Source organism: Corylus avellana, chromosome ca5 (genome assembly GCF_901000735.1).
Source record: "Corylus avellana chromosome ca5, CavTom2PMs-1.0".
NCBI classification, from domain to species: Eukaryota; Viridiplantae; Streptophyta; class Magnoliopsida; order Fagales; family Betulaceae; genus Corylus; species Corylus avellana.
Genome location: NC_081545.1, coordinates 26,383,881 through 26,397,905, shown reverse-complemented (window position 1 = coordinate 26,397,905; position 14,025 = coordinate 26,383,881). Strand labels below are relative to the sequence as shown.

The 14,025-nt window shown below is 34.0% G+C and overlaps 2 protein-coding genes and 2 pseudogenes across 2 annotated transcripts; 1 reads left to right on the top strand and 3 right to left on the bottom strand.

Moving 5' to 3' along the window:
- Window position 1: 1 nt before the first annotated feature.
- LOC132182036 (uncharacterized) lies at window positions 2–6,880 on the top strand (annotated as a pseudogene).
- LOC132182618 (12-oxophytodienoate reductase 1-like) lies at window positions 3,095–5,116 on the bottom strand. The gene is made up of 5 exons (XM_059595921.1): window positions 5,049–5,116; window positions 4,409–4,552; window positions 4,124–4,254; window positions 3,795–3,959; window positions 3,095–3,687 (listed from the first exon to the last, which is right to left on the bottom strand). The coding sequence occupies exons 1-5, from the start codon at window positions 5,114–5,116 to the stop codon at window positions 3,095–3,097; spliced, it is 1,101 nt and encodes a 366-aa protein (XP_059451904.1).
- Window positions 6,881–7,317: 437 nt separating the features above from the next.
- LOC132182682 (putative 12-oxophytodienoate reductase 11) lies at window positions 7,318–10,017 on the bottom strand (annotated as a pseudogene).
- A 1,926-nt stretch (window positions 10,018–11,943) lies between these two features.
- LOC132182904 (12-oxophytodienoate reductase 2-like) lies at window positions 11,944–12,752 on the bottom strand. Its single transcript, XM_059596270.1, has one exon. It carries the CDS (start codon window positions 12,693–12,695, stop codon window positions 12,156–12,158), a length of 540 nt encoding a protein of 179 aa, XP_059452253.1. The 5' UTR covers window positions 12,696–12,752; the 3' UTR covers window positions 11,944–12,155.
- Window positions 12,753–14,025: the final 1,273 nt, after the last annotated feature.

Here is a 14,025-nt window from a genome sequence, read left to right as displayed (position 1 = left end):
CAATGTCAGTAAAATCATAACAGGGAGGAATTTTCCGTGTTTTGGTGAAGGATGTATGAATCAGCCACTTGTATACCATAATTACTCTACATTGGTTTCTTCTGATCGAGGATCAAACAGTGTCTTTAGCAGGAGGGTTTTATGGAACATATGACCTTGATGCTGATTTGAGCAAAGGTACAGGGAAGAACTCCTACTTCTCTGTCTCATGGAAGAAGAATTTGAGCACAGGAAGTTGGATTTTCTCGCAACGATTAACAACATCTTCAAAGTATCCTTGGCTCATGTTGTATCTACGTGCAGATGCAACAGAAGGATTCAATGGCGGTTATCACTATGCTAGTCGTGGAATCATAAGAAAGGTTTCTTCCTTGGCTCTACTTCTTGCTAGAAATATAAATTTGTTGTCCGAACACATTCTACACATGAATGCTCACTGATCACACTGCCCTTGACAGAAATTAGAATGGTGTTTGAGTTGAATTTTTTTTTGAGTATTTTGTATTTATGTACCTCAATGTTACACCAAGTATTTATGAAATTAGAGAATAAATTCATGCAATCGAGATCCCTCTCTTATACTCAACGAAGCCCTAATCCAATTAATTGGGGTTGCCTAGATGCTCTCTTTTTTGTAGATCAAAATTTCCTGTCTGGTTTAGTTTTAGTTTTTACAAGTTCGTCATATTTTTGTGGTTCATGAGTTTTGTCTTTTGAGATTTGTTTTGCCAGCTTCCGGAATCTCCCCACTTTAAGGTCAAGTTGACACTTGACGTTATACAAGGAGGAGGAGCCAACAGTCAATTTTATCTCCTTGACATAGGAAGCTGTTGGAAGAACAATGGAGAACCCTGTGATGGTATTATTCTGACAGATGTGACAAGATACAGTGAAATGATAATAAATCCAGCAACTACAAGCTGGTGCCGCCCAGAAAATCTGGTCTCCTGCCCGCCTTATCATGTTAGTCCTACTGGCAAGAAAATATATAGAAATGAGACGTCTCAGTTTCCCTATTCTGCATATCATCTCTACTGCAGCCCAGGAAATGCCAAATATCGGGAGGAACCGTATGATATCTGTGACCCATATAGCAATCCACAGGCACAGGAACTGGTGCAAATTCTTCCACATCCTGAATGGGCTGTACATGGCTATCCCGAAAAGAAAGGAGATGGGTGGATTGGAGACCCTAGGACTTGGGTGCTTGATGTGGGGGCTCTCTCTAGTCGGTTATACTTCTACCAGGTAATCATGTTGTTTCTATTGACTTTTGCCATTACTAATTTTGTTATATAATCCTGATTGAAAACACCAAAAAAAAAAAGAAAAAAGAAAAAAGAATGTTACACAAAAGTTGATGCATAAAGTTTGCCCACATGTTTAGTTCATGCTTGTAGTTAAAAACTGATGTTTGTGTGCTATGCATCCACACAAGCGCTCAAAACTTTTTATCATCTATTTTGCAGAGACAATTTGACTAATTTTAATTCCTTGCAACTAATGGTAGTTTGTATTAGTTATCTTTGAAGTGAGAGTCCTTGAAGGCCTTGTTGAGAGTTCAAAGTTTTCCATTCTTCCTCTATCTCTCTTATCTGTTCTTCTCTTTGTTTCTTATGCTTAATTTCTACACTACTGTGTAAACTTGTCATCAATAATTAAACTGTCCTTGGACCCCATACACATCCTTTAAAGTTTAAATACTACCACTTTCTCCAAAAATCTTAACCCTATCTGTGTACAGCTTTCAAACATCAGATTGTCTATTATAGGTTTGCATTGGGTTGATCTTGATTTTCTCCCGGCATCCTGAACCCAAGCAGTAATTCTAGGATTTTACATTTTCCTTTTAATGTAAAAGAAGAAAAAAAAAAGAAAAAGAAAAAAGGTATTTCAGAAGACTTTCAGAATCTGAAATCCGTTAATTTTTATATGACTTGTCACCTGAATTTCTAAAACTAGTTATATTCTGAATTGTTTTGGGGTCACTGATTTCGAATTCTGTTTTGGCAATCTTATCTTTAATTTTTATGATTGGAAACGATCTTATACCATCTTTGTTGGCCATGTTAGCCCGTAAGCAAAATGAGTTTACTTGCTTAATTATTGGAATTGAGCTTGGCTGGCAGTATAGACAAATTTGAAACATTTTTATGACTAGAAAATTCATTTTTACCTTACTGTATTGGTTGGAATGATAAAGTATTAGTGATATGCTATAGCCCATACTTAAAAAAGAATAATTGTAATTTCTCATCAAAAACAAATTATTTAGACTTGTAAAATGTTACTTATCTTCACAAATCCTATTGCTCTTGAGTTTTGTCACTATACTTCAAGGTGGGACCGTATAAGTTATATGGCACTAATGGGAGCCATATTACATTTATTTTGCACAGTATTAAACCACCACTTATCTTAAAAGTTTAAACTAATAGAAATAGATGAATTTAATCATTTAATTAATACATTAATATGCAGGATCCAGGGACAAAACCAGCACTGCGTGTATGGTCTTCACTTAATGTTGGCACAAAAATATATGTTAGCCCTGCAGGGGGACTGCAGAATGGACTGTTAGTGATTTTGATGTATTGGTTCCTGAACATGTTACTACCAGTTGTGATGGTTTTTATTGATCTGCAATATTCAATTATAAAGAACAGAGCTTACTTTATGATGTCATTTTTCTATCATACTTTTAAAAACTTCTCTGTTAGTCATCTGGGTTAAAACTGAGGTAAATGTATAAAATGCATGCTATTGTAGATTTACTTCTTGACAATTCATGGTTTCAATAGATGCCTTTTCATCAGAGAGCCATTGGATCATGCCAGTTTGTAGTAGAGACGGTGGTGCGGTTGCCAACTTGCCAAGAAAGAGAGAGAAGAAGTTGGGAAGAGAAAGGGAGAGAAGAGGCAAGAAGAGAAAGAGAGAATTACTTTTATAATTTAGGGTAACGTCCATTTGTTAAATTGCCTAAAATACTCAAGGACAATCACCTATTTATTGAATTACAAAAAACAATACCATTAGCACTTAAAAAAATTAAATAAAACATAAAATGAAATTCTAAAAATCCCATAAATTTTCATCATGAAGTGTCTTCAAGAAATGGATAATCAATGTAACCAACAACAGGATCAGATGTGTAGAATGTATCTCTATTGTACTTGTTGAGAGGCGCATTGAGCTCAAATCTCTTAGGCAAATCTGGATTGGCTAAAAATAGACGACCATAAACAACAAGATCTGTATGGTTTTCAGCAATGGCATTGTTCCCATCTTCCCTTTCATAACCTCCAGCAACAAGGAAAGTACCCTTAAAAGCCTTTCTCATTGGCAAAAGGCTGTATGGGGATTCACTTTTTTCTCCAGTCATCTTCCATCTTGGCTCAACCATGTGGCAATAAAGAATACCATATTTGTTTAAGGACTCTGCCATATAAAGCCCCAATGCTTTTGGATTAGAGTCTTCAGATTCATTATAGTCCGCAAAAGGAGATAATCTTATTCCAACTTTGTCAGCACCTATCTCATTAGCAACAGCTTCGACTACTTCCAAAGCAAATCGACAACGATTCTCAACTGATCCACCATATTGGTCTGTTCGATCATTCACTCCATCTTTCAAAAATTGGTCAATTAAGAAACCATGAGCCCCGTGGATCTCAATTCCATCAAAACCTATGTATAAAGATAAAAAATTATTATTTTACAAAGCGAATAAGTATAATGTTAAAGATCATGCTTGATAATTAAAAACGAGAAAAGCTTATGAAATGAAAACTCGCCAGCTTCAATAGCATTCCTTGCGGCAATTCTAAAATCATTGACAATTTGAGGAATTTCATCTGTCCTTAGCCGCCGTGGAGGAGTGAAATGTGCACCATCAATTCCCTCAACGGTCAAAGGCTTGTCAGTAGAAGAAATTGGAGCTTGCCCATTTGGCTGAAAATCTGTAGACAACAATATGAAAGATAAAGAAAATTCCTAACTAAATTAGTCTCAATTTTTTATTGTAGAGCATCCATCGCAAGTTTTTGCCATTGAAATTTAAAAGCATATATCTTAGAAAACATTCAACTCTCTCCATTCACAACAAAATAGTCAAAAGACAAACCTTGATTTGAAACCCTCCCCGCATGCCAAAGCTGACAAAAGAAGACTCCACCTTTGGCATGAACAGCATCTACGATGGGTTTCCATGCTTCAACTTGCTCTTTTGTCCATATACCAGGTGTATTAGGATACCTTTACAACATCAAAGAAACCTAACAATCATAAAGTCTTCTAAGCAAGACTGGCTAAAATTTATTTGAACAGGTGACTCTCATTCATGCTCTTTCACAATTTTTATTTTTTTTTAAAAAAGAAAAACTTGACAAACTAGTATAGTTAAAATTACCCCAGAGTGGTACTATCAGAAATTGCAGTTGCTTCCGCTATTAAAAGACCACCTTTAGAAGTTCTTTGAGAATAATATAAGATAGCATGTGGCTGATGAACATTACCATAAGATCTCGATCTGCCCAGTGGTGCCAATACTACTCTGAAAATAAAAAGTAAATGATAAATTAACAAAATCAAGGAAGAAATCTTTCTATACCAAAGAAAATAAAACTATCTGAATCACATATAGGAAGAATAAACAAACAATCCACCTATGAAATGATAATGGCAGAAATAGGGGGACAGCTTCATTTTTTCAGCCGTGGATTGCTCATATATATATAAAAAATGAGGTTTGGTTTAGTATATATCACATTTCAACTCTTCTGGTATTCAAACCGAGCTTATGATTAATCTATAATAAGATACCATTGGTTCAATTCTAGTAGAGTAAAAACAATTTGTTTTTGTGGAGAGCACCCCCCATTTATATCATATACGCCTAAATTGTAATAAGTTGAAGTTACTAATTACAAGTGAGATTGAAATGATAGTTTTGGGAGAAAACAAATATATTTTATCTACAAGAAAAAAAATATATAATAATTAAAAAAAAAAAAGAAAAAAAAAAAAAAGAAAAAGTGGAAGGTGCAAACCTATGGCATAGATTGAAGTTCCCCATTTTGTAAGGAGAAAGAAGAGGAATGGTGGGAGCTTGAGCCATTTTCACTGATTCTTTTCTGTTTTCTTTCGCTAGTTTTGTGTTCGTAGTTTGCTTAATGGGGAATGAAAACAATGCAACACCCAATTGAGTATTTATACTTTTGGGAGGGTGAATCCAATTTGACAAAAACACCATATTTGTTGTGAATGATGTCTGTTATGACGTTTCATTTGTTGTAGGTGATGTCTGTTATGACGCCTCAACATAAAAATAACGTCTGCCATGACGTTTGGAGTACGATACCCCCAGTGTTATAAACCGTTTTAACCAATGGAAAAGTCATCATCATGTGACTAGCACGTGATCACTTATTAGAGCTTTCTTTCCCAAAATTCCCTTCTGGTTTATCCGTGATTCCTCCCTTCTTGCTTCTTCTCCGCCACAGAGACGTGCTGCCCAGACATTTGAAGACGACGATGAGTTGACACGAGAATAGTGTCTGTTGAAAAAGCTTAAGAAGGGGGCTATCGATGAAAGTGAATTTGCTAGGTTGAAGTGCATAATTTATAAGTTGTGATTCCTCAGATTCAGATCTGGACATGGTAACACTCATGGGTCATGATGTTGGGTTGTTTTCATTTCTTTCTTGCAACAGATCGTAGGAGGGCCCTCTCTGGCTGTGTCCGTACTTTTTTCGCCCTTTTCCAAGCATCTACGTGTCCGTACACTTTCCGTTTGGTTTCTTCCCAGGAATGGGAATCGGAACCTATTGGATCTTGTAATCTGTAAGATAATGGGTTTCTGCTCTGGGATTTACAACTTCTATAAAAATACCTGCCAGCAATTCTCCCGGGTCTACAGTGTTACTGAATAACAATGATAAAGTGAAACTCAGTGAATTATTGGACTCAGAATCCGTGAAAAAGTACTGAATTCGTAGATTTCATGAACTGTGAACCCACTTAGCGAATCAAGAAGAAATTCAAAAGCTAAAGGTTTGCGCATCATAAATCATTGCCGCAAAAAAAATAATGGTGTTTAAGAAGACTTTCAGAATCTGAAATCCGTTAATTTTTATACGACTTGTCACCTGAATTTCTAAAAATAGTTATATTCTGATTTGTCTTGGGGTCACTGATTTCAAATTCTGTTTTGGCAATCTTATCTTTAATTTTTATGATTGGAAACGATCTTATACCATCTTTGTTGGCCATGTTAGACCATAAGCAAAATGAGTATACTTGCTTAATTACTGGGATTGAGCTTGCCTGGCAGAATAGACAAATTTGAAACATTTTTATGAGTAGAAAATTCATTTTTGCCGTACTGTATTCGTTGGAATGATAAAGTATTAATGATATGGTATAGCCCATACTTAAAAAGGAATAATTGTAATTTCTCTTCAAAAACAAATTATTTAGATTTGTAAGATGTTACCTATCTTCACAAATACTATTGCTCGAGTTTTGTCACTATACTTCAAGGTGGACCTTATAAGTTATATGGCACTAATGGGAGCCATATTACAATTATCTTGCGCACTATTAAACCACCACTTATTTTAAAATTTTAAACTAATAAAAATAGATGAATTTAATCATTTAATCAATACATTAATATGCAGAATCCAAGTGGGACAAAACCAGCATGGCGTGTGTGGTCTTCACTTAATGTTGGTACAAAAATATATGTTAGCTCTGCTGGGGAGACTGCAGAATGGACTGTTAGTGATTTTGATGTATTGGTTCCTAAACATGTTGCTACCAGTTGTGATGGTTTTTATTGATCCGCAATATTCAATTATAAAGGAAAGAACTTTATTTATGATGTCATTTTTCTATCATACTTTAAAAACTTCTCTGTTACTCCCCTGGGTTAAAACTGAGGTCAATGTATAAAATGCATATTATTGTAGATTTACTTCTTGACAATTCATGGTTTCAATAGATGCCTTTTCATCATAGAGCCATTGGATCATGCTAGTTTGTAGTAGAGAACGTGGTGCGGTTGCCAAGAAAGAGAAAGAAAGAGAAGAAGTTGGGAAGAGAAAGGGAGAGAAGAGGCAAGAAGAGAAAGAGAGAATTACTTCGTTATAATTTTATTCCATCAAAATCTCCCTTCATTGTAGTATAAGAATGCATAAATAAGCTTATAGACTACACTTTAGGGCAACGCCCATTTATTAAATTGCATACCATTGACTCTTAAAATTAAATAATTATAACTCTTATAAACTAATATTTGGAGTTTTTCTTTTTGCATCATGCAATGTCTTCAAGAAATGGAAAGTCGGTGTAACCAACAACAGGATCATAGATGTAGAATGTGTCTCTATTGTACTTGTTGAGATGAGCATTGAGCTCAAATCTTTTGGGCAAATCTGGATTGGCTAAAAACAGATGACCATAACCAATAAGATTTGTACGGTTTTCAGCAATGGCATTGTTTCTATCTTCCCTGTTATAACCCCAACAACAATGAAAGTACCCGTAAACGCCTTTCTCATTGGCAGCCTGTATGAGGATTCAATTTTTTCTTCAACTGTTTTCATTCTCGGCTCAACCACGTGGCACTAAAGAATCCCATATTTGTTTAAGGACTCTGTCATGTAAAGCCCCAATGCTTTTGGATTGGAGTCTCCGGATTCCTTATAGTCTATAAAAGGAGATAGCCTTATTCTAACTTTGTCTACTCCTATCTCATTAACAACAGCTTTGACTACTTCCGAAGCAAATCGACAACAATTTTCAACTGATCCCCCATATCGATCTGTTTGATCATTCACTCTATCTTTCAGAAACTGGTCAATTAAGAAACCATGAGCCCCATGGATCTCAATTCCATCAAAACCTATGTATAAAGATGCAAAATATTATTTTACAAAGCGAATAAGTATAATGTTAAAGATCATTCTTGATATAAAAAAACAAGAAAAGCTTATGAAATAAAAACTTACCAGCTTCAATAGCATTTCTTCCTGCAATTCTAAAATCATTGACAATTTGAGGAATTTCATCTGTCCTTAGCCGCCGTGGAGGACTGAACTGTGCACCATCAACTCCCTTAATGGTCAATGGCTTGTCAGTGGAAGAAACTGGAGCTTGCCCATTTGGCTGAAAATCTGTAGACAACAACATGATAGACAAAGAAAAATCCTAATTAAAATTAGTCTTAAATTTTTTTGGATCATGAAGGCATAACAAAGAGCATAAGTACAAAACAAACCTCGATTTGAAGCCCTTCCCACATGCCAAAGCTGACAAAAGAAGATTCCACCTTTGGCATGAACAGCATCAACGACGGGTTTCCATACTTGAACTTGCTCTTTTGTCCATATTCCGGGTGCATAACGATGTCTTTACAATAACAAAGAAACATAACAATCATTAAGTTTTCTAGGCAAAATAGGGGATGAGGATAATTGTAATTAGTTGTCTACAATATTGTTGGCAATTTGAGTAGTTAATCCGAGAGAGTGTAAATAAGACCTATTTGACGAAGTGGGTCTCATTTATGCTCTACTATACAATAAGCAGCTAATTGCTGTGAATCCCAATTAAAATAGAACTTGCGAAATTATTGTAGTTAAAATTACCCTTGAGCGATTTCAAAAACTTCAGTCACCTCAGCTATTAAGAGACCACCTTTATAGGTTCTCTGAGAATAATATAAGACAACATGCGGCTGAGGACCATCGCCATGAAATCTCATTCTGGTTAGTGATGCCAAAACTACTCTGAAAATAGAAAATACATGATAAATTAACTCAATCAAGAAAAAAATCTTTCCATTATGAAGAAAATAAAATTATCTAAATCACATATATATTTCCCATAGCAAACAATCCATTTATGAAATGATTATGGCATAAACAAAGACAGCTTCATTTTTTCAGCCATAGATCTTCCCATAGCAAGTTTGGTTTAGCATGGACATCAAAAGTGATGTGGCATGACATTTCAACTCTTCTAGTATTCAAATCGAGCTCCGTCTTAATCTATAATAAGGTACTATTGGTTCAATTTAAGGAGAGCCGGCCTCTATTAAAATTATTTCATAGGCTAAAGTGTATTAAAATAAACATTTAAAAAAAAAAAAAAGTGATATTGAAATGATAGTTTTAGGAGGAAAAAATATATTTTATCTAAAAAAATAAAATAAAAGAGAAATTGGAAGGTGCAATGCAAACCTATGGCATAGATTGAAGTTCCCCATTTTGTAAGGAGTAAGAAGAGGAATGGTGGGAGCTTGAAGAGCCATTTTCAATGATTCTTTTCTGTTTTCTTCCACAGCTTGTGTGTTTGTAGTTTGCTTGGTGAATTAATAAAAAAATGCAAGACCCAATTGGGTATTTATACATTGAATCGCAAAAAGAGGAAAAGTAAGGAAAGGAGGGTGAATCCAATTTGACAACATATTTGTCGCCTCATTTGTTGTTGCTCATGTCTATTACGACGACTCATTTGTTGTTGGTTATGTCTGTTATGACGCCTCAACATAAAAAGAACATGTCCGCCATGACGTTTGGAGCATGCATGATAGACCATCCTCCACGGCTCCACAGAATTAATGTTTAACGACCGGTATTTCATGTTTGGACGGAGTGTTCATCGTCTAACATGGTTTAAATTGCCATCCTTTTATATATATAAATGTACTCTTGGTAAAACTTTCAAACCATTTATCTCCCCCAACAATTAGTAGAGCCCTTGGTTGGCTTCTGCTGCTACTGATATGATTGTCTTGATTTGACGTGTTTGACTTGACTTCCGGTAACAAAAAGTGTCATTTCTTTTGGATTACACGTGACATTCTTGTGTGAGAGTGAGTTTGGTCAATGTGAAAGAGACTTATAAGTGAGGGAAGATTTGTTGTGTATGCACTTGTGAGGCTTTGATGAGAACACTGAGAAAATATAAAGAAAAGTAGTGGTTAATATACAAAAGTGGACCTAAGCCCATTAACTTAGTCTTTTGGGCTAGAGTGATATTTAAATATGTATATTAATGTACTTTTAGTAAAACTCCCAAACTATTTATCTCCCCCAACAAAAATATTTCAACTTTCCCTCTATTTTTGTCTTACTCTGTGTCCCATACTAAAAAGCTATGAGAATTTCTTGTGCTTTATAAGGGTTTGTCTTTCTTTTATTCTAGAATGACTTTTAGGTAGACACATGCTAGCTGTGTCACCAAGCGAGTAGCATTGGCCACGCGCGCGTTGGATTGACACACTTAGCACTCACGCATCATTGCACACATTCTATTCTAACAAACATATTTTTTTTATTCAAATTTTTACATCAATAACTATTTTCAACATTCATATTTTTTAACAGTCAAAAAATGCAATTTTAATATTTTTCTCATCTTTTTTCCATCTCATTTTACAAATTCAATATATCAACAATTAGATCTGTAGACTTATGTGAACCCCACAAAAAAACCAATGGTGGATTTATCCATTCACTATGGAGATGATTAAAAAAAGAATGAATTTTATCATTGCTTTATTTTTAAGCAGTTAGGAAGTAATTTCAACAATAATAAACTGCTTATGTAATTCTATATAAAAAAGAACATTCAGAAAATTGATACATACTTTATTTTTTTTTTATTTTATCTTTTCTCTCTTGTTTTTCTCTACTACTGTTAGAGAATTTCTTATTTACAGTAGTATTCAGAATTTGCAATCTGCACACTACATCCGGTCAGTATTGTATCTTAATAACAAAATTGATGTATTTCCATTTGCAAAACTTATCATATAAGTGGAAGGAAATATTTGTCTAAGAGACAAACTCATATTCACCTTATTGACCAAGAATTTAGTCATTTCATACAAATTTGACTTTCCTTCTAATACAACTTTATGAAATCCCAACTCCGTACAAAAAAACAACAGCCGCCAAGCACAAATAGTTGCCTAACCTCTCCATCATGGCCTCTTAACAATTTACTATGCATTGTAATTGTCTATTTAAAGATATCAAGCACATTAATAAAAGAGATCAAAAAATTAATCCCAAACCTTGAGTTTGAAAAGAGTTTTTTAGGTTTCTTCAAAATGTAAAAGGTCTAGGTTCCCTTTGAATCTAAGGTCTAGGTTCCCTCAAAACCTATAATCTATCCCCGTTACGTATTCACGTAATATTTGGTATCAGAGCCGCAATCTAAAATACCTCTATTATTATACTCCTAACATTAGTCTTGGAGTTTCACATTATTCCTTTTAACAATGTAGGTTTTAAAGGAATGACAACTCTAGTGGTTATTTTCAGTGCTATGTATCCATAACCAACATATCAATCAATAGTCACCACTTTACATGATCAAGATAGATCATTATTAATCTATTAGTGATTCTTGTTAGTGATTTTGATGTATATATTGGTTCCTGTTATGATTTTGCATCTTACTTCAAAAACTTCTCTGCTATTCCTCTTGGTTAAAACTGTGGTAAATGTATAAAATAAATATTATTGTAGTTTTCCTTCTTGACAAGTCATGGTTTCAATAGATGCCTTTTCATCATAGAACCATTGGGTCATGCCAATTTATAGGAGAAGGTAGTGCTTAAGTAATTTTGCTGAGTCCAGTTTTCCCTGCCATCCATTGATTGCACACAAACATCATTCATAGGTTGGACATTGTTTTTCTCTAAACTACATTGAAAGAACCTTCTCTAATGTTATTTATAATTAAGAATGATATGTGTCACTTTTTTAATTAAATAGATACAATTTGAAGAAATTTTATTAAAAAAAATGAACATCTTACATGGTATTAAAAAAAATTATGTTACATGCTAAATGACACGTCATTTTTATAGATACTTCTTCCACCTCAGTTTGAAAGAAATCTTTATTGTATAATAATTTAACCAAGTGTTCTTGTGCTCAATATGTAATAGCCAAATGGCATTTCAAATTATTACTCAGGCATATCAGCTCCACCAAATGTGCAACTCTTGCGCTGTGAAGTTATTAAGAGTTTTTCTTGCTCTTGTACAATACAATAGAATACGCCCTAAAAATACATTGGATTTAAAAGAGGGGTAAATTTAGACAATTTAAATTCCCCTAGGCTCCTTTGCAAACCTATGCAGTGTCTTCAAGAAATGGATAATCAGTATAACCAATAACAGGATCAAATGTGTAGAATGTTTCTCTGTTGTGCTTGTTGAGAGGAGCATTGAGCTCAAATCTCCTAGGCAAATCTGGATTGGCTAAAAACGGACGACCATAAACAACAAGATCTGCACGGTTTTCAGCGATAGCGTTGTTCCCATCTTCCCTGTTATAACCCCCAACAACAAGGAAAGTACCCCTAAATGCCTTTCTCATTGGCAGAAGACTATGTGGGGATTCAACTATTTCATCAACTGACTTCATTCTTGGCTCAACCATATGGCAATAAAGAATCCCATATTTGTTTAAAGACTCCGCCATGTAAAGTCCCAATGCTTTTGGATTAGAGTCTCCAGATTCCATATAGTCTGCAAAAGGAGATAGCCTTATTCCAACTCTGTCCGCTCCTATCTCATTAGCAACAGATTCGACTACTTCCAAAGCAAACCGGCAACGATTTTCAAGAGATCCACCATATTGGTCTGTTCGATCATTCACTCCATCTTTCATAAATTGGTCAACGAGGTAACCATGAGCCCCATGGATCTCAACTCCATCAAAACCTATATATAAGACAAAAACAATATTATTTTACACAACAAATAAGTAAAATGGTAAATCTCCTGTTTGATATTGAAAAACAATGGTGCAATAAACTCATTTCAATCATTTCATGTACCCATATACTCTTATCTTGTTCATGTAACAGTAAGATTATGGACCTCGGACAACATAGGCAAATATTTTTTAAAACTAAGAGCATATTTAGCATGCAGAATGATTATTCTAATAGAAAAATGAAAAACTATTAACGAGAATGAGAAAATGTGGAATAGAATAACTCTTTTCATTAAACTAAGGACACATGATTCACTCATTGCAATTGATAAAAATTCCTAAAATATCTAAAATTTATTTATAAACAAAAATAGTAAAAATAAAAACAGAGTTAGATGATTTTATCATCATCCTGAACCTTAATCCAGATACATATTAGCCTTTTCTCATCATCCTGAACCTTCAATAAAAAATACGGACAAAAATCAGATTTAGATGATTTTCGCATATAATTTATTCAATTTTCTGTTTGGTTGCAGAGAAAGCGTAAGAGAAGAAATCAGAACACAAAATGAAAATTTTTTCCTTCAAATTTCCCCCTTTTTGCAGTAACCAAAGGGTAGGCTAATGGGAAAAGGTTTCGGATGAAAAAACAGAACCCACCCGTCTAAGATCAGATCTTTAAAGATCAAAAGGGCGAAGAAGATAGTGCTGTATGAATACCGTCTCTGTTTTTTAATTTTTAATTTTTAATTTTATTATTTTTATTATTTTTTTAAATTATTATTATTATTTTAGGTTTAATGAAAAAAAAAAAGAAAAGGATTTCTTCTAGAAAACCAATTTTATTCCACAAGGAGTAACTATTCCTCTCTTCTTTTTTTTTTTTTTTTTAATAAAGAAATGGCTATTCCTCAATTTAAGGAATCATCATCCTCATAAAAAAGACTATTCCAAGGCCTAGGGGCCTGTTTGAGATTGCATTTAAAGGGTTTAAAAAGACTTTTAACACTCAAAAAGTCCGTTTAAAAAAAAAGTATTCGAGAAAATAAAAAATAATCATTTGGTAAAAAAATTAAAAGCACTTTTAAAGGTATAAAAAACCTAAAAATGACCATAAAAATACTTTTGGCAAAAGTTTAAAAATAAAGTTTTTGTCCAAAAACTCTTTTTGACTTAAAAGTTCTATTTGTCAAACGAAATCCCAAACAAGCACCTAGTGTACAACCAAACAGCCATTCCATTCTAAAGAGCTATTCCACCTACCAAACTTGGAATTTTT

Excerpts from the sequence above, each read along its gene's own strand:
- LOC132182904 (XM_059596270.1), bottom strand. The coding sequence starts at position 12,695 with ATGAAAGATGGAGTGAATGATCGAACAGACCAATATGGTGGATCTCTT.
- LOC132182618 (XM_059595921.1), bottom strand. The coding sequence starts at position 5,116 with ATGGCTCAAGCTCCCACCATTCCTCTTCTTTCTCCTTACAAAATGGGG. Across the intron at positions 3,960-4,123 it reads GGGGAGGGTTTCAAATCAAG|ATTTTCAGCCAAATGGGCAA; the intron begins GTTTGTCTTTTG and ends TGTTGTCTACAG. Across the intron at positions 3,688-3,794 it reads AAGGAATGCTATTGAAGCTG|GTTTTGATGGAATTGAGATC; the intron begins GCGAGTTTTCAT and ends CTTTATACATAG.